This window comes from Mustela erminea, chromosome 8 (genome assembly GCF_009829155.1).
Source record: "Mustela erminea isolate mMusErm1 chromosome 8, mMusErm1.Pri, whole genome shotgun sequence".
In the NCBI taxonomy this organism is placed as follows: Eukaryota; Metazoa; Chordata; class Mammalia; order Carnivora; family Mustelidae; genus Mustela; species Mustela erminea.
This window is the reverse complement of record NC_045621.1, coordinates 46,418,428-46,436,095: the sequence shown is the minus strand read 5'-3', so window position 1 is coordinate 46,436,095 and position 17,668 is coordinate 46,418,428. Positions and strand designations below refer to the sequence as shown.

At 52.0% G+C, this 17,668-nt stretch overlaps 1 protein-coding gene across 4 annotated transcripts in view; it reads left to right on the top strand.

Annotated features, from left to right (window-relative positions):
• HDLBP (high density lipoprotein binding protein) overlaps nucleotides 1-16,985 on the top strand; it is a 72,772-nt gene extending 55,787 nt beyond the window's left edge. For all 4 annotated transcript variants that reach the window (XM_032355463.1, XM_032355464.1, XM_032355462.1 and 1 more), the window contains exons 15-28: nucleotides 802-888; nucleotides 1,018-1,149; nucleotides 4,363-4,581; nucleotides 7,223-7,444; nucleotides 7,532-7,750; nucleotides 8,482-8,620; nucleotides 10,222-10,376; nucleotides 11,129-11,233; nucleotides 11,386-11,520; nucleotides 12,551-12,694; nucleotides 14,942-15,127; nucleotides 15,580-15,696; nucleotides 15,908-16,036; nucleotides 16,137-16,985. In XM_032355463.1, the coding sequence (XP_032211354.1) occupies nucleotides 802-888; nucleotides 1,018-1,149; nucleotides 4,363-4,581; nucleotides 7,223-7,444; nucleotides 7,532-7,750; nucleotides 8,482-8,620; nucleotides 10,222-10,376; nucleotides 11,129-11,233; nucleotides 11,386-11,520; nucleotides 12,551-12,694; nucleotides 14,942-15,127; nucleotides 15,580-15,696; nucleotides 15,908-16,036; nucleotides 16,137-16,223 (2,076 nt within the window). In that variant the 3' untranslated portion in view covers nucleotides 16,224-16,985. The remainder of the gene's footprint in view (nucleotides 1-801; nucleotides 889-1,017; nucleotides 1,150-4,362; nucleotides 4,582-7,222; nucleotides 7,445-7,531; nucleotides 7,751-8,481; nucleotides 8,621-10,221; nucleotides 10,377-11,128; nucleotides 11,234-11,385; nucleotides 11,521-12,550; nucleotides 12,695-14,941; nucleotides 15,128-15,579; nucleotides 15,697-15,907; nucleotides 16,037-16,136) is intronic.
• Nucleotides 16,986-17,668: the final 683 nt, after the last annotated feature.

The following is a 17,668-nucleotide window of genomic DNA, read 5'->3' as shown; positions in this document are numbered from 1 at the left end:
CTTCGGCTCAGGTCATGATCCTGGAGTCCCGGGATCGATTCTCGAATTGGGCTCCCTGCTGAGCCGGTAGTCTGCTTCTCCCTCTGACCCACCCCTGCTTATTTTCTCTCTCTCTCTCTTTCTCTCTCAAATAAATAAAATCTTTTAAAAAATAGAAGGAGAAGAACAAAGGTGGATAAACTGTCCCATCCAGTGAGGAAAGACATTGCATAGGCAGTATGAGAAGCCATTTACTGATTTACTATTTGTTTAAGCTGGAATGGAAACCAGCAGTTTAAAGTACGGAAGGGGGTTATTGATGGGAAGGCTGCAGATGGGCTCATGCTTCTGTGTTTCTCATGGGGCTTGCACTGAGCTCACCACTGCCTCAGGTTGCTGATGGGGGTGTTTCCAGCACAGAACTCGTTCACACTGCCACGGCGTGGTGCAGGCTAGGAGTAGCAGGGTCTGTGTGCTCTGGACTTGCTTCTCTCATCCTGGTGTCCAGGATTCCCTTCTCTACCCAGAATGTCTGTTGAGGGTGCCCGACACATTGCTTCTGGGTTATGGAACTTGCACTGACCACGTGGCGGGTTCTGTGGAGAGCTTCTTTTTATAAAGGGGGCATTGCATCAGTCAGCTATGGCTTGCCAGGTTAGCTCGTCCCCCAGCTAAAGGTCAGAGGTCCTAGTGGGAGACAGGCAGGATCCAAGTTGTGTGTTTTCTAATAGCAAATCCTGTCATTTAATACTCCCTCACAGATGAAGGGATACGTCACTGTCCAGCATGATGGCTAATGGTGCAACCTCTTTTGTTTTTAAGGTGGAAAATAGCTATTCAATTTCTGTTCCGATCTTCAAACAATTTCACAAGAACATCATTGGGAAAGGAGGTGCAAACATTAAAAAGGTGATCAGCCAGCTTGTCTCCTGAATCTTGGCTCCCAAAGCCCTGTGCCATTATGGCTTAAACTTTCTGGCCCTGGGGTCCGGGTGTCTCAACTGGGAGGTCCCTTCTCATGGTCCCGTCTCCTTGTAGATTCGGGAAGAAAGCAACACTAAGATCGACCTTCCAGCAGAGAATAGCAATTCAGAGACCATTGTCATCACAGGCAAGCGAGCCAACTGTGAGGCCGCCCGGAGCCGCATCCTGTCCATCCAGAAAGACCTGGTAATGGGGTGTTGTGTGTCAGGGCATGCGCCAGGGTCCCCATGGTCTCGTGTCATCAGCTCTCCCCACGCAGTGCAGGCCCATGGCCAGGCTCCTGCCACTCACCTGGGGCTGTGCTTATCATGAGACTTGAGCAGTAGCACTGGATTTGAGTGCTTGGAGAGCATCCTGTCCTGAAGGCATAACAATCTTTTTTTTTTTTTTTTTTTTTTTTTTTTCAATTTTTGGAAAATTAACATTAAGAAGCTGCATGTTTGAAGTATGCAGTTTGATAAATTTTGACCTATGTTATACATGCATGGACTCTCCACAGTCAGCATAATGAGCCTATCCAGCACCCCGGAGATGTCCCTGTGTCCCTCTCCAGCACCTCCCTCTGTCCGGCCAGCCCCCCCAGCCCCCACCCCCACCTGTCCAGCCCTTCGTTGGCTTTCAGTCACGGGCATTGTGGGGTTTGCTGCACGCTGGTACAAAGGAGATCATGGTGTTTGCTCCCACAGCTCAAGCTATGCTCACTTGGAGCAGCTGGGGTGAGATGTATCCGTGTTGTCCCGTCGGTTTGATTTTGTTGCTGGGTGATAGGTCCCTGCATGCCCAGATCTTACTTGTTGCTTAAGATTGGTAGCTTTTCTTTCAAGGGGTTTTTACTTTATCTAGGTTGTCAAGGTTTTTAGCATAAAGTTTTTCATAATTTTCCTGTGCTGTGCTGGTGTCTTTCACGTTCCTGATATTCCTGTAACTTACATCATTATAAAATTACCTTCTTTTACCCCTGATAGTAGTCTTTGTCCTGAAATCTATATTTTCTCATCAAAGTGGGTTTCTTTTAGGCAGCTTGCTTTTAGAGAGTGAGGGTGGGAGGAGCAGTGGGCGAGGGATAAACAGACTGTGCTAAGTACAGAGTCCATCACAGGGCACGAGTTCATGACCCTGAGGTCATGACCTGAGCCAAAATCAAAAGTCAGCCCTTAACCGACTAAGTCATCCAGGCTCCTCAGTGTCTGCCTTTTCAATGCAGATGTTTACATTTAATTCCATGGTTAATCTGTGTATCATGTATTATGTTACATATTTTATTACACGTTTAGTGAATGTGATTAAATATCAGTTTTTTCATTTTTAGAATTGTGGAAAATACACATAACAAAATTTACCACCTTCGTGTACAGGCTGGGGCATGAGCGCATTCACACAGCTGTGTCCCAACATCATCTGCCTCACTTTCTCACCGCCCCACATAGAAGCTGTACCTGCAGGCCTTGCCCCTGGTCATGGTGGCCTGACCAAGCTCTCTTGCGTTTGTTTTCTGTTTGTCCTGTCTACTTTGTTCTCTTTTTCTGTCTGCTTTTGGACTTAAGAGAATTCTCTTATTCCTCTCATCTCCTCTTCTGGCTTATTGCATAGAACTTTCCTTTTTGTGGTGGTTGTAGGGTTTTTAGTGCACATGCACTTGGGTCCTGTCTCCAGGTGACCTTGTGCCCGTTGCAGTGCAGCCTGAGAAGCTGCAAGACCCCTTTTATCACCTGAGCCCCCATGGCCATGTCCCCGGCCCCACGACACTGTGCTGTTTCACACTGGCTTCCTGCATTCAGGATTAAGTAGTAGGTCGGGTCCTACGGTCAGAGTGTTCAGTTTGGGGATGAAGTGCCAGACCATCTTCCAGTGAGCCTGTGCCTTCCTGTGCTCCCCGTAGCAGACCTCAGACTGGAGGTTTTCTTCAGGACTTAGAACAATGCTTCAGGACCTTCATGGCATTTCTGAGGACATATCGGAGGTCCTCCTTGGCCTTACTCCTCTGCACAGACTTCCTCTGACTGTATTTAGGGGTGTATCACAAGCATAAGCCTTGTGCAAGTTACAACGTGTCTGGGTGTGCTTTTTTCATGTTGCTTGGAGTTCACTGAGCTTCTGGGATCCAAAGACTTTAGTGTTATCAAATGTGGAGAACCTGGGGTCATTATTGATTTATTGATTTTTTTTAGAGAGTATGTGCAGGAGCAAAGGGAGAGGGAGAGAGAGAATCTCAAGCAGACTCCCTGGCGAGTATAGAGCCTGTGGGGCTTGATCTCATGACCCTGAGGTCATGACCTGAGCCAAAATGAAGAGTCAGATGCTCAACTGACTGTGCCCCCAGGTGCCTCTGGAGTCATTATTAAGTAGTTTTTTTCTGTCCTTCCCGTTAGGGACTCCAGTTACTTAGAGCTAGGCAGGCTGGAGGTGGTCTTATGATTCACTGGTATGTTATGTATGTGGGTGGAAAGGAGAAGTGGTATTTTCCCCCATTAGTTTCTTTAAATTCATTAATTTTCTGTAATGTCTAATCTGCCTGTAATCCCATCTAGTGTGTTTTTCATTTTAGACATTTTCACTTGTAGAAGTTGAGGTGGAATAGTTTGTTTTTATACTTGACATGCCCAGTGTTTCCTTTGTTTTTGTTTTTACCATGTGTGCAGTTGTGAAAATGCTTGTTGTCATGTTCCCAACCCACTGGTTCTAAAGTCTCTATCACTTCTGGGCTATTTTCTGTTCTTTCCTCATGGAGGAGTTTCTCCTGTTTTTTTTGAATGTCTGGTATTTTTCTGTTGGCTGCCAGAAGTTAGGGAGTCTACTTGGATGGATGCTGGATATTTTTGCATTCCTACCAATGTGTTTGAGTTTTGTTAATGTACTTTAATGAATTACTTTTCTCCTTTTTGGAGTTGCTCTTAAGACACATGCCTGGTCTTGGGTGTTCCAAGTCCTGGGGTGAGGCCTCCTATACCCAGTGTCCTACAGCGTAGACAGTGCTGTGCACCTACAGTCCCTTCCCCCTGGTGATGGCAGCATGGGAGCAATCACCAGTTCACGGGGTTTCCACCAGTCCTAGTCTGCCCAGACTGTCAGCTCTGTGTCCTCTATGCGGGGACTCAGCCAGGGGACCGTTGTCCTGCTCACCTTTCTTGCTTCCCATCTCCAGTGTCTTAAACCCCATTGTTTCTCATGGGAGGTAAATCTGGAGGCAGAGTTTTAATAGGAAAAGCTGACAATCTGGGCATCTTGGTTGTGTCTCTGCTTTATGGTGTCGTATGGAGACATTCCTTCTTCGCCATGTGAACAGCTTAGACCCCATCCTTCACATCCTCACATATGGACCCACACTCACAAGGGCTCCAGACCCCTCTGCAGTGGGCATACCGCCATGTGTCCCACACCTCACAGACTGTGTCATTTCAGGCCAACATAGCCGAGCTGGAGGTCTCAATTCCGGCCAAGCTGCACAACTCCCTCATCGGCACAAAGGGCCGCTTGATCCGCTCCATCATGGAGGAGTGTGGTGGGGTGCACATCCACTTCCCGGTGGAGGGCTCGGGAAGTGACACGGTTGTCATCAGGGGCCCTGCCTCGGACGTGGAGAAGGCCAGGAAGCAGCTCCTGCACTTGGCTGAGGAGAAGGTGAGCTTCACGCCCAGGAGTGGCGGCACTGCATCTCTCCCTTGCTAAAAATCCTCACCCCATTGTGGCAGGTCAGAATATTGCTTCAGACGCCTTTTTTTATCTTTGATTTTGCCACTGCTGAACAAAGGGCCTTCGTAGGTCCAATGCCTACTTAAACAATATGGAGAATTTGCTGTTTGCCTTAGTGGTTTTTTGGTTTGGGGTTTTTTTTTTTTTTTTTTTTTTTTTTTAAGTTTTTATTTAAGATTGAGCGAGCACAAGCAAGGGGAGCAGCAGAGGAAGCAGGAGAAGCAGGCTTTCCCACTGAGCAGAGAGCCCGATTCGGGGCTCGATCCCTTAACTCTGGGATCATGACCTGCTGAAGGCAGACGCTTAACCAGACTGAGCTACCCAGGGGCCCCTGGGTTTTTTTTTAAAGTATGGTTTATAGACAATAACACATGCCTTTCTTAGCATATACTTGAGTTTTGATGAGCATAAGCAGTCAGGTGACCCCCACTGCAATGAAAATGTTTTGGCATCACCCCTAAAATTCTGTGTTGGGTCACCTTTGCCCCTTTGTGGAGCCCATGTTGGGTATGTTTCTGGACCGTGCTGTGCTCCTGCGCCTCCGGAAGGAGGGTGGCTGGCAGAGCCCTCCAGCTTTGCACTTTGTCACACTGCTCTGGCCATCGTGCATCTTTGCCTTTCTCTGTGCATTTGGAATCCGCTTAACAGTTTCTAGGGGGAGGTCCTGCTTGGATTTGGATGGGACTATGTTGAATCTAAGGATCAAATTGGGAAGAACTGACAGCTCAGGAGTTTGGAGTTTTTCAGGCTGCATTCTTAAGTTTTAAGTCTTTGATTTTTCATTGGTGCTTTGTAGTTTTTAGCATGTGGATCTCATTTATATATTATTCAATTTAAATCCTCACTATTTTGCTTTTTAGCATTGTTGTAATGGTACTTTTTAATTCATCTTAATGTCCAGTTACTGTAGCATATAGAAATATATCTGATAGTTTTATATTGGTTTTGTTTTATGCATTTGGCTTAAAGTTCAGTTACCAGTTCCAGTAACACTTTTTTATGGATTCTTGTGAGCTTTCTGTGTAACACACATCATCTGTGAACAGTGGAATTCCTCCCTGCTGGATCCGTATGACTATAGGTGTGGTCTTCCTGTGTCGCTTGAGCCTGCAGTACGGTGTCGAGGAGCAGTGGTGAGAGGGGATGGCCATGCTTCATGGGTGAACTTTGTGGGGAGGGCTCAGTCCCTCACCAGTGAGTGGGAAGTGACCTAGGGGTCTCCCGAAGGTGCTGTCAGGTTGAAGAAGTTCCCTTCTGTTAAAAGTTTGCTGAGAGCTGCTACGGGAATTGGGAGTGGGACTTTGTAGGAGGCTTTCTCTATCTGTTGACACGAGAGTGAGGTTTCTCTTTTTTTTAAGCATACGTATTAGATTTTTTTAGGGTCTTTGTGGGGTTTTTTGTTCTTTGAAGTTTAACCAACCTTGCTTTTCTGGGATGAGCCCTACTTGGTTTAGGTGTACTACCCTTTATCATTTTGCTGGGTTGGGCTCACCTACCTCGTTGCTCATTGACTTTTTAGTAACGCTGCTATTTGCCAGTGTCTGGGTCAGAAGACTAGAAGATTTTCTTGGAGGTGTAGGAGAAACCAGCATTTAAAAGATAATGAAGTTTGTTTGCATATTACTATTTAGCATGCTGGCAGACCTTCTTTTCTTCTGTGTTTCTTCATGCTTGTGTGCCAGGTTCCAGAATACAGGGAAGGCGAGGAAACAGCATTGTGTGTGTCCGAGTCAGCCTAGAGGTGCACGTGGGCTCCTGGTGAATCTGCCAGAGGGGCTGGCGTCCTCAGCAAGGTCATCATGTTGGGGCCTTCACTGGCGCCTGGTTTCTTTTTTTTTTAAGATTTTAAAGATTTTATTTATTTATTTGAAGATTTTATTTATTTATTTGACAGACAGAGATCACAAGTAGGCAGAGAGGCAGGCAGAGAGAGAGGAGGAAGCAGGCTCCCCGCTGAGCAGAAAACCCGATGTGGGGCTCGATCCCAGGACCCTGGGATCATGACCTGAGCCGAAGGCAGAGGCTTAACCCACTGAGCCACCCAGATGCTCCTCGAGCCTGGCTTCTTGGTGTCATGTGAGGGCCTTGGTCGGCTTAGGTGGCTCTAAGACTGAGACTGGGCCTTGCTGTTGGTGTGTGGGCTCCCCTGTAGCCCAAGCAGAGGAGGGCCTAGACGGGGAGCACTCTTTTGGACTTTCAGGAGGAATAAGAGTGCCGTGCCTGGGAGTGGGGCTGGCGGTCCCGTGGGCTTACCTGATGTGCAAGTGCGCCCCTTGTCCCCTAGCACCCCGAGGCCGTACTTGCCTAGTCCCCTCTAGGTGGAGAGTGGCTTACAGGCTTGGGTCACTGCTGGTAAATGGCAGGACTGGGGCTAGGAACGCACATGCTCCAAGCCATCTCAGTGTCTGGATGGCTGAGGGGCCGTCAGTACTCCTGTCTGGGTATCCATCCCTTGGTTTTGGTGAGGCTTGATAGCCACGGGGCTTTGTTCTCAAGGCCCTCTTACTCACCTGCTCGGGGCACCATGCAGGTAGCATCAGGCCAGTGTATCTGGGGTTGGTTTCCACAGCAAACCAAGAGTTTTACCGTCGACATCCGCGCAAAGCCAGAATACCACAAGTTCCTTATTGGCAAAGGGGGTGGCAAAATCCGCAAGGTACGTGACAACACGGGAGCCCGCATCATATTCCCAACGGCTGAGGACAAGGACCAGGACCTGATCACCATCATAGGGAAGGAGGATGCTGTCAGGGAGGCCCAGAGGGAGCTGGAGGCCCTCATCCAGAACCTGGTAAGGTCCAGTGGGAGTTGCACTTTGGTTGTCCTGTCAGGCGTGGTTGGCAGGGTCATTTACTTTTGCCCTCCCTCCGTGGTGCAGGATAATGTGGTGGAAGACTGCATGCTGGTGGACCCCAAGCACCACCGCCATTTTGTCATCCGAAGAGGCCAGGTCTTGCGGGAGATTGCCGAAGAGTATGGTGGGGTGATGGTCAGCTTCCCACGCTCGGGCACACAGAGCGATAAGGTCACCCTCAAGGGTGCCAAGGACTGTGTGGAGGCGGCCAAGAAGCGCATTCAGGAGATCATCGAGGACCTGGTAGGTGCCTGGGAAGGCGATGGGGCTCTTAGCCCCAACAACCAGGGCCAAGGCGAGTGGCTAGGGGCTCCCTGAGCCCTGAAGTGGGCTCCTCTGGTGAGGCTGGGGCTCTCAGCCTCTGGCCTTCATCCTGACAGTCGGTGAAAATACCTCTCCTAACAACAGCTTTTTTAAAACATGGGATGAAGTACAGTCTGTACAAGGAGCCAGCCTCTCGTCTCCAAAGGGAAGAAAAGAGATGGAAGGGGAGGGCCTGTCAGAGCAGATCCACGCAGAAACATGTCCCTGCTGGTGCTCTCCTGCTGCGGCCTGGAAAGTATTTCCCCAACCAGCAGTCCCCATGCCTCCTCATGGAGTCATAGCCACAGCATTCGCTGTCACTGGCTCACGTAGCCACCCTTCAGGGACAGTGCGTGATGTTGCAGGAGGCCAGGGACTCTGGGTCAGACACAGGACCGTGGTGCTCCTGGCTCTGGGCGGCAGCAAGCCTCATGCCATTTTGTACATACGGGTCATCAGTACTTTCTTGTGTCTGGGAAATATGTCAGAAAGAGGTGTCCCGTTTGGTCCTGGCCCCCGGCCCTCCTCTCTCCACCCTGTTGTATAAGGAGCAGTTGAGGTGTCTGTGCTGGACTGAGTGGAGGCTGGTGAGGATGTGCACTGACCCTAACCAGTTAATGTCTGTCTTTATTTTTTCCTTTCTTGCTGTGCCCCGCACCCTCCACCCTCAGGAAGCCCAGGTGACCATAGAATGTGCCATACCCCAGAAGTTCCATCGATCTGTCATGGGCCCCAAAGGTTCCAGAATCCAGCAGATTACCCGGGATTATAATGTTCAGATTAAGTTCCCAGACAGAGAGGAGAACCCAGGTGGGTCCCAGCGGTGAGCTCCATGCTGAGTGGGGAAGCAGGGGGCGCGTGAATGGGCCTCATCTGGGGATTCCAAGGCTTCTCTAGGAGGTGGGTGCAGGGTGACAGGGGCCCTCCCAACATCCCGAGGCTTGCAGCAGGTGACGAGGCAGAGGAGGGCAAAACGCCTGCGGCCTCTGAAGCAGGAAAGCCCCCCACCCCCACCCCGCTGAGTTTGGTTTTGGGGCTTCACACAGGTCCCAGATGACATGTGTGATGGGGCTGCTTGTGCTTTGTCCACTGCAGCTGCCTCTTCCCCAGCACCCCTACTTGGCAGGTTTTGTCCCTTGAATGACAGGCAGCCCCTGGCTGTCCTTCTGCCACAGCCCCTCAGCTCAGAGTCATCCTTGTTGCTTGGTTCCACGTGGGGCGGTAGGTGGTCACAAGGTGACCTGCACAACGAGGGGTCTCAGAGCTGACTCTCCCAAGACCTGTCTCCCACTCGGGTTGTGACCAAGCGTCTTTGTTGACCGGTCTCAGTGGATGTGTCTGGTCCAGTTAGTGACCATGCAGCTTCCTGGTTCCCCTTTGTATGCTCTGTCCTCTACAGAGCTGGTCACGGCCACTGAAGCACCTCTCTTTCCCTTAGAGGATGGCCTATTTTGAGTACATGTGGAGGAAAATTGCGTAGGATAAAGATGGATTTTCTATACTCAGTATCCAAATTCATTTTGTTTTCTCTTGCTCCCCCTTTTATGCATACAGTCATTTTTTCTAAGTCGTTTGAGTGTACTTTTCAAATGTTATCTTTGGGGCACCTTCCTGAGAATCAGAACTTTTTTAAAAAATATTTATTTATTTGGCAGACAGAGATTACAAGTAGGCAGAGAGACAGGCAGAGAGAGAGAGAGAGGAAGGGAAGCAGGCTCCCTGCTGAGCAGAGAGCCCAGTGCGGGGCTCGATCTCAGGACCCTGAGATCATGACCTGAGCTGAAGGCAGAGGCTTTAACCCACTGAGCCACCCAGGCACCCCGTCAGAACTTCTTTTAAACATCATTTGTGATAACTGGGGGACAGATGGGGGACATCCATCATCAGAATCACATGATCTGACAGTGTGTAGCAGTGTTATCGAATTTAGTTAGTGTTCAAACTTTCCAACTTTGGAAAGTGTCTGTGGAGTCCAATCCCCCCCCCCAACACACACAGAGTACAGGACTGCGGTTCTTTAGTGTTTAGGTGCACAGCTGCCTGTCGCCACCATCTGGTTTCTTTGTCACGGGTCCCATCCCTTCCTTCTTGCTCGCTTACTTCCTGGTATAAGAAGCTGGTGCAGGTTCCCACCTTCCTCCCAGCCTGTGGTGCAGACCCCTACCCACGGCCGTGTCCTAGCCCTGGGGCTTGGTTTCTAGTGTTCTGGCCCTTCAGACACAGTGGGTGCCTTCTCCATACCTCCCACCCACCAGTTTCTGAGGTCACCAGCTCCACCCAAGGCAAGGAGGTGAGCTCACAGCCTCCTGGGAAGCGTGGCACGTGTGGGTCAGCATGTGTCAGGGGCTTCCCACGTGTTTGCGTGGAGGATGCTGAGTCAGTACTGTGAGCTGCTCCTGCCATCTCCCCAGTTCACAGCGTGGAGCCGCCAGTCCAAGAGAACGGCGATGATGCTGGAGATGGGAGAGACATCAAGGAGGCTGACCCTGGCTCCCCCAGGCGGTGTGACATCATCATCATCTCCGGCCGGAAAGAAAAGTGTGAGGCAGCCAAGGAAGCCCTCGAGGTGGGTGCGGCCTGATGCTGGCTGCGCTCATGGTCACGGTGCCTGACCCGAGCCCCAGCCGTGCCTGCCCCAATCCCCTCAGCTCCCGCTACCAGTGGTGCCCGCTACACCAGTCTGGGGCCCAGAGACCAGCGCCTGGGGGCTGTCAGTGGGCACGGAGCTAGCAGGTTCAGTTGACAGCAGGGGAAATGCATCTGTGTCTGAGCCTCACCAGTCCCCCTCTGTAAGCTTCAAGTGGCTCTGTTTTTCCTGGACTCAGTTCTGTTTTTGTTTCTGTAAGCAGCTTGTCACATTTAATAGCATAAGCTGGGGGTGAGGATCTGAAAGTGTGCTCTCTTGGCACTAATTTTTAAAAAGTGGATTCTGTAGTTTTGTTTTTGGGTGTTTGTCGTTTTTGTTTTTGTTTTGAGAGAGAGAGAGAACGCTCGCCCAAGCAAGCAGAGGGCAGGGCAGGGGGAGAGGGAGACTCCCAAGCAAAGCCCCCAAGCATGGAGCCTGATGGGGGCTCGATGCCAGGACCCTGAGATAATGATCTGAGCCAAAATCCAGAGTCAGATGCTTAACTGACCACCACCTAGGCATCCCTGGATTCCATGTTCTCTTTTTGTGTCTTCTTTTGAGTTAAAAGCCTGGATATTGGTCTCAGTTTAGGCAGAACAGCATAGAAGGTTCCAGGAAGCTCCCTGTAGTTCTCACGTGGTCGCTCTGCTCCCTGCTGGCTCTCAGGCCTGCCCCATCCATGTTTCCTGCAGGCGCTGGTTCCTGTCACCATCGAAGTGGAGGTGCCCTTTGACCTGCACCGGTACATCATTGGGCAGAAGGGGAGTGGGATCCGAAAGATGATGGACGAATTTGAGGTACCCCGATTTGCAGTCTTTTCCTCCCGAGTGTCTCTGGCAGTCCAGCCCCTTGGCAGTGCGCCTTCTTCCTGCTCTTACTGCAGCGGCGGGCCACCCCTGTCTTGGTCCAGGACCCCATCTGCATTGGGTACCCTCCTGTGTCTGTGCAGGTGAACATCCATGTGCCGGCACCGGAGCTGCAGTCTGACGTCATTGCCATTACCGGTCTCGCCGCGAATTTGGACCGGGCCAAGGCTGGCTTGCTGGAGCGTGTGAGGGAGCTGCAGGCTGAGCAGGAGGACCGGGTGGGTTTCCACTGGGCCTCAAGGGCATCCACCAGAGCTGCAGTACTCAGCCTTCATCATCATTTTGGAGGGTCACTAGCACCCTGGCCACTTGGCAGCCAGTTTAGCCAGGTGGCCAGAGGAGCTGGCCAACCCTGTTCCAGTTTGTGTCCGGGACCTTTCTTCAGGGGCAGTGTTGGCGGGCATAGCACTTTTCTCTTCCCTGTTACAGCGGCAGAGTTAGATTCCTGCTAGTCTTTTTTTTTTTTTTTTTTTTTTCCAAAGTAAATGTGCCATTTGTGGTGCCTCTAGCCACATAGGACAGGTAAGGTTAGTGAGGCCTGGGAGCCGTTGCTGCGAAAGATCCCCAAACATGAGTGGTGTGGTCCATGGTGGGTGTCTGCGGGCCCATGTGGACCTTCTCACTGCAGGGTTTCCCTGCTTTGGGGAGGGTTCAAGACCCACCTCCCCTTTGTAGAGCTGCCGTTGGAAGGGTTTCTTGAGTGGTGCACAGGGAGGCTGGGTGTTGTCCCCTCCTGAAGCCTTGGTGCAGATCCTTGGGTTGTGGGCTTTGAGGACTTCCTGGAGTCAGGTTGGGTCAGGGCACACAGACCTCTAAAACCTGAGTATGCTTCCAACGGTCACACCCCTGGCCATGGATGTCCCAGGCTGGCTGGTTCTCATTTCCTTCTGGCCTGCTTTTATACCCTAGCCTTGGAAAACACCCTCCAATCCGACCCAGAACATTTTTATACTTACTTATCAGATCCCTGTTAAACCAATTAAAAAGTTGAGCTCAGAGCTCGCCACTTGCCGTGCCAGCCTTGTTGATGCTCAAGGAGTCCTTTCTGAATCTGTGAGCTTGCTTACGGGCAGGTCCTTGAGCTGGTGGGGCAGGGTGACACAGAGGCTAATAGGAAAGCCATGTCTTGTTTTTGTCACTGGGGATACGTTTGGGGTTCAAGACAGAAAGTCGGGGTGGCAGTAGCACATGGTTGCACATGATGGTGATGGTCGGCCTTGAACTCCTACACTCTTGTCTCATCTGTAGGCTTTAAGGAGCTTTAAGCTGAGTGTCACTGTGGACCCTAAATACCATCCCAAAATTATTGGGAGAAAAGGGGCAGTGATTACCCAAATCCGCTTGGAACATGATGTGAACATTCAGTTTCCTGATAAGGACGATGGAAGCCAGGTAAGAATGACTGCTTAGGTCAGACTCTGTTGCCGAAGCATTTTGGGGCGGGTAGACTTCTGTAACCTCATCCTGACCTGGGAGCAGTGAGCAGGCGAGCTTAGGATGTGCCCAGGTGGGTGGGGATAGGGCAGAGTGCAGAGTGACAGGTCTCTGAGGATCGGATTTTGGCTTGGGCTTTGGGCACTATCTCGGTCTGTGCCTGCCTGCATCGCCGCGTGGACCTTCTCCCCTGCCCACCTGGTCATCAGCTGGGTCCCTCCCACACAATCGTCCCCACAGGTGCAGTCCTTCAAGGAGCACCCTCCCCGCACCCATCACTCCCCTGCCTGTGTTCTTCTTGGCTCGAACAGGGGTCCCTTCCAGCACAGCTTCGCAAACAGTGGGAGCCTAGTCTCTGTCTCTCCTCCAGTAGCATGCAGCAGAGCACCCAGAAATGGTCTGCTAGAATCTTCCAGCCAGCAAATCCCAGCATGCCTATGTAGATAGACTCTGACCTTTCAACCGTGCGTCCAAGCACTGTGGCAGGCCATCCATCTGTACCTTCCTTCTCTCCCTGGCCCAAGTCTCTGAGCTGCAGCCTGAGTTCAGAAAGGCAGGCAGGCCTATAGGGCCTTAGCCCGTGCCCCGTCTCTTGTCTGCCTCCGGCCAGGTCCTCCCTTCCCCCAGATGCATCCTTTGATCTGCCTCTGCATTTCTAACAAACGTGTTTACACTGCTATTCTTTTTTATTCTTTGTGGTGGTGGTAGTGTTGTTTAAGTGAGCCATATGCCCAGTGTGGGGTTGAATTCATGACCCCGAGGTCAAGAGTCACCTGCTCTTCAACTGAGCCAGCCAGATATCCCTTTAACTTTAATTTTCAATGTTTTAATTTTTTTTTCTAAGATTTTATTTATGTACTTGAGAGGGAGAGAGAGTGTGAATGAGAGCCGAGAAGCAGGCAGAGGGAGAAGCAGACTCCCACTGAGCAGGGAGCTGGACGTGGATCTCCATCCCAGGACTCTGAGATCGTGACCTGAGCCACCCAGGCGCCTGTAGTTTGTAATGTTTTTAATTCTGAGAATTCAGCTCTTTTAAACTCCTCACCTTGGGACGCCTGGGTGGCTCAGTCAGTTTGGTGTCTGTGTTCGGCTCAGGTGGTGATCAGGCTCATGATCGAGTCCGCCATCAGGCTCCTTGCTCAGTGGGAAGCCTGCTTCACCATTTGCCTGCTGTTTCCTCTGCTTGTGCTCTCTGACAAATCAATAAATAAAATCTTAAAAAAGAAAAAAGAAGAAATTATCCCTCATCTTCACTGTGTTTATCTTCTTCAACTTTGCTATGTAAATATCACAGTCATTATTTGGTGTTCAGACCACAGTGGCTAATATTCCACAAGCTGAAGGGGATCAGTGGCTGCGTTTTCTTCATAGGCAGCTTTTTCCTGGGAGGCTCATGCTTCCGTTGGCGAAGGGTTCTGGTCTTTGTCTGTCTGGGGAGGTGCTTGTTGGCGGGTGGTGGACTCTGGGCACCGTGGCAGTGGGGGAGGGGGACTGGCTGCTGCTCTGCTGTTTCCTGGGGTCCTTGTGGCCTCTTTTGGGTAGATCTTGAAGTTCCTGCTCTTCTTCTTTGTTTCCCAAAGTGTTCTCTGGTCCTTTGTGTTGTGTTGCTCTTTTGTACATGTAGTGTGTTCTGTCACCTTAAAGAATGTGGCTCACGGGGTGAGGTGATTCTATGCTCACGTGTTCGTAACGCCTTGAGTCGTGTGTCTGCGCTGCCCGCGCTCTACGAGGGTGGCCTCGCCTGTCTGTGTGCATGTGGGAGGCCTGAAGGCTGGGCCGGGGTGAGCTGTGGCTATGGAGTACTGGCCACGGTGTTTGGAACCTTATTTCCAGGTCATTTTGTCTCCAGCGAGATGCCTCCAGATGCAGGGCCCGGGGTCACTGACACTGTGCCCCCACCTGCAGCTCTCTTTGTGTGCAGGTGCCCTTTCTTTTCCCATATGTGTCTTCTTGGTGGGGCCGGGGGTGGGAGGGGAGTGGGCAGGAGCTAGTAGGCATTGTTGACCTGTTGTTTTAAATCAGCACCTGACATTCTTTTCTAGCTTTTTTCTGTTCTGAGTGGGTCAGTGTTTACCCTGAAGGTGAGGCCTGCCTCGTTCAGCCAGAGCTGCCTCTTGTCACCTCCAGAACTGCACCTGCTGTGTTAGGACTCCCAGCCTGGAATTTCTAGGGTTTCTCATCTTCTGACTGGTTGTTCTTTCTCAGCCCCAGGACCAAATTACTATCACAGGGTATGAAAAGAATACAGAAGCTGCCCGGGACGCCATATTGAAAATTGTGGGTGAACTTGAACAAATGGTTTCTGAGGATGTCCCGCTGGACCACCGTGTTCACGCCCGTATCATTGGCGCCCGTGGAAAAGCCATCCGCAAAATCATGGATGAATTCAAGGTGAGTCCCTAGCCCAGTCGTTAAGGGGCATCATCAAGTCCTGGACGTGTGGTGGGTGCAATGGAATACATGCTTCCCATGGCCTAGTTGAGGGCCTCAAGGCTTCCTGCCTCAGCTGCTGACCACACTTAGGGTTTGAAAGTCTGACACTCACGTGCCTGTCCCTAAGTTGGTGAGGTGGCACAGGGGGCACAGCCAGGTGCCCTTGGTAGTGTTGGGCAGTGTCCTACCCTGACTACAGGAGGGGCAGCCCCACAGGGCACAAGCGACTTCTGTGTCTGTCGTGTCATGCTTAGTTCTGATGTACAGGACCCTCTTGAAAACAAGGTTAACTTGGGGAAAGTTCACTAGAAGTCCACCATTCCCAGCCACGCAGAACCATGAGCCTCTGGTCCAGAGATCCTAGGCGGAGGGTTCCCAGCTGCCTCAGCTGCTATATATGCTCCTTCCAGGTGGACATTCGCTTCCCACAGAGTGGGGCCCCAGACCCCAACTGCGTCACCGTGACGGGGCTCCCAGAGAACGTGGAAGAAGCCATCGATCACATCCTCAACCTAGAGGAGGAATACGTGAGTTGTGTCTGGGCAGGAGGCCTGTACCCAGGACACCTTGCCTCTGACTGGCGTGGGGTGACAGCAAGGCTGTGTGCATTTGCTCCCGGGGCATGTCAGGGACAGGGTCTCCCCTGAGCGAGTCTTGATTACTGGAGACTAAGCAAGCATGGTCGTTGTGCATGCCTGCTGCAGACTGACCACCCCCCACATACACCTGTGCCCACAGTTGGCTGACGTGGTCGACAGCGAGGCCCTGCAGCTGTACATGAAGCCGCCAGCCCATGAGGAGTCCAAAGCGCCATCGAAGGGCTTTGTGGTCCGGGACGCCCCCTGGACTGCAAATAGCAGCGAGAAGGTTAGATGCTCTTCTTTGTGCCCTGGGAGTGGGAGCACTGGCAAGCTAGGCTGCTCAGGCGGGATCCCCTTACTGAAGCTGTGCACTCTTTCCCCTACAGGCCCCTGACATGAGCAGCTCCGAAGAGTTTCCCAGCTTTGGGGCTCAGGTGGCCCCCAAGACCCTCCCGTGGGGCCCCAAACGATAATGATCAGAAAGCAGAAACCTCTCCAGCCTGCTGACCCAAACCCCACCACACATGGTTTGTTTCAATCTGACTCAGCAGCTGGACCCTCCATAAATTGTTGACGCTTCCCCCTCCCCGAGGTCTCGCAGTGAAGCTGGGCGCGCCAGCCCCCTGTGTGCGCTCAGGATCTGCTTCCTGACACCTTTTGCTCTGGGACGGCGTTCCGCTGTTGTGCACACTAACAGAGGTAATTGGACATTTCCCTACAAGCCTCCTGGCTCATCCAGCATGTCAGTAAGGCTCTGGCCTCCACTCTGAGAGCTCCACAGCTGTGGCTGAGTCTACTTCCTGTGTCATGACCTCAGGAAATAAATTTCCTTGACTTTATAAAAGCCAAAATGTTTGCCCTCTTCCTTTCCCACCTCCTTTCCTCCCTCTGCCTGCCGTTCAGTCCCTCCTTGTCAAATGCAGTCCACCTTCTTCCAGCTGCCAAAAAGTCCACTTAGCCCAGACCACAGGGTGGGGAAGAAGACCCAGTTTGCATACGGGGATCCGCCCGGACCCAAAGGAGAGCTGCGGTGGAGCCTGAGGGGACCAGAGAGGCAAAAGGGTGACCTGGGTTCTCAGGCGGTCTTGGCTTTGCACACTCTGGGGTCTGAAAGCACCGAGTGTCTCCACCACGTGGCACTGGAGACCCCAAGTCTGGTGAGCAAAGCCTGAAGGCAAGGCCGCACGTCTCCATATAGGTCTACCGTGGCTGGCACAGTGGCCTGGTGTAGCCTGGGCACGGGGAGAAGGGAGGCCTGTGGAGCAGTGGTGGAGACTGTCCACTCCTCCCTCGTGCCCGCCCATCCCCCCAGGCGCCAGGTATGAAGTCGCCTCCTTTCTACCTCAGAGCCAGCGTGGCATGGTCCCACGCTTAGGAGAGAGCCAGCTGTGGCGCTCGGCCTCTTGGTTTAGAGGTTTCTAGTGGCGGCATGTTGGCTGCAGCACCAGGTCTCCCCTAGGTTGTCCTCTGACACAAGCCCAGGCGCTGGGTGTGGGCTTCCCGGGGGTTGGTCTGGAGAGGCCGGCTTTGTGGTCCCGGGGTACAGAGAGGTGAGGACCAACAAAGGAGGCTCTCCTCTGTCTCAGGCGTGCAGTGGGTAACTGTGACTGTTGGACCACGGGCCTTGGCGAGCAGGGGCGCGCCTGGCTCTGCAGCTGCCTGTTGAGGGTCTGCTCGGAGAGGAAGGGGACCCCAGGCAGCACGGAGGCGCCTGTGTGCCGTGTCGTGTGGGACCGAGGAAGGGCCCTCCCCATCCCTGCCTCTGCCTTGTCTCATCCCACCCTGAGATACTGGTGTTCCTAAGGGCTGGACATGTGTCCTGCACACATACAGTCTGTGCCGCCCCCACACCCTCACCCTTCTCTCTCGAGCTCCATTAATAGAAGCTCGGTGACCTGCTGACTCTACAATTCTGAGT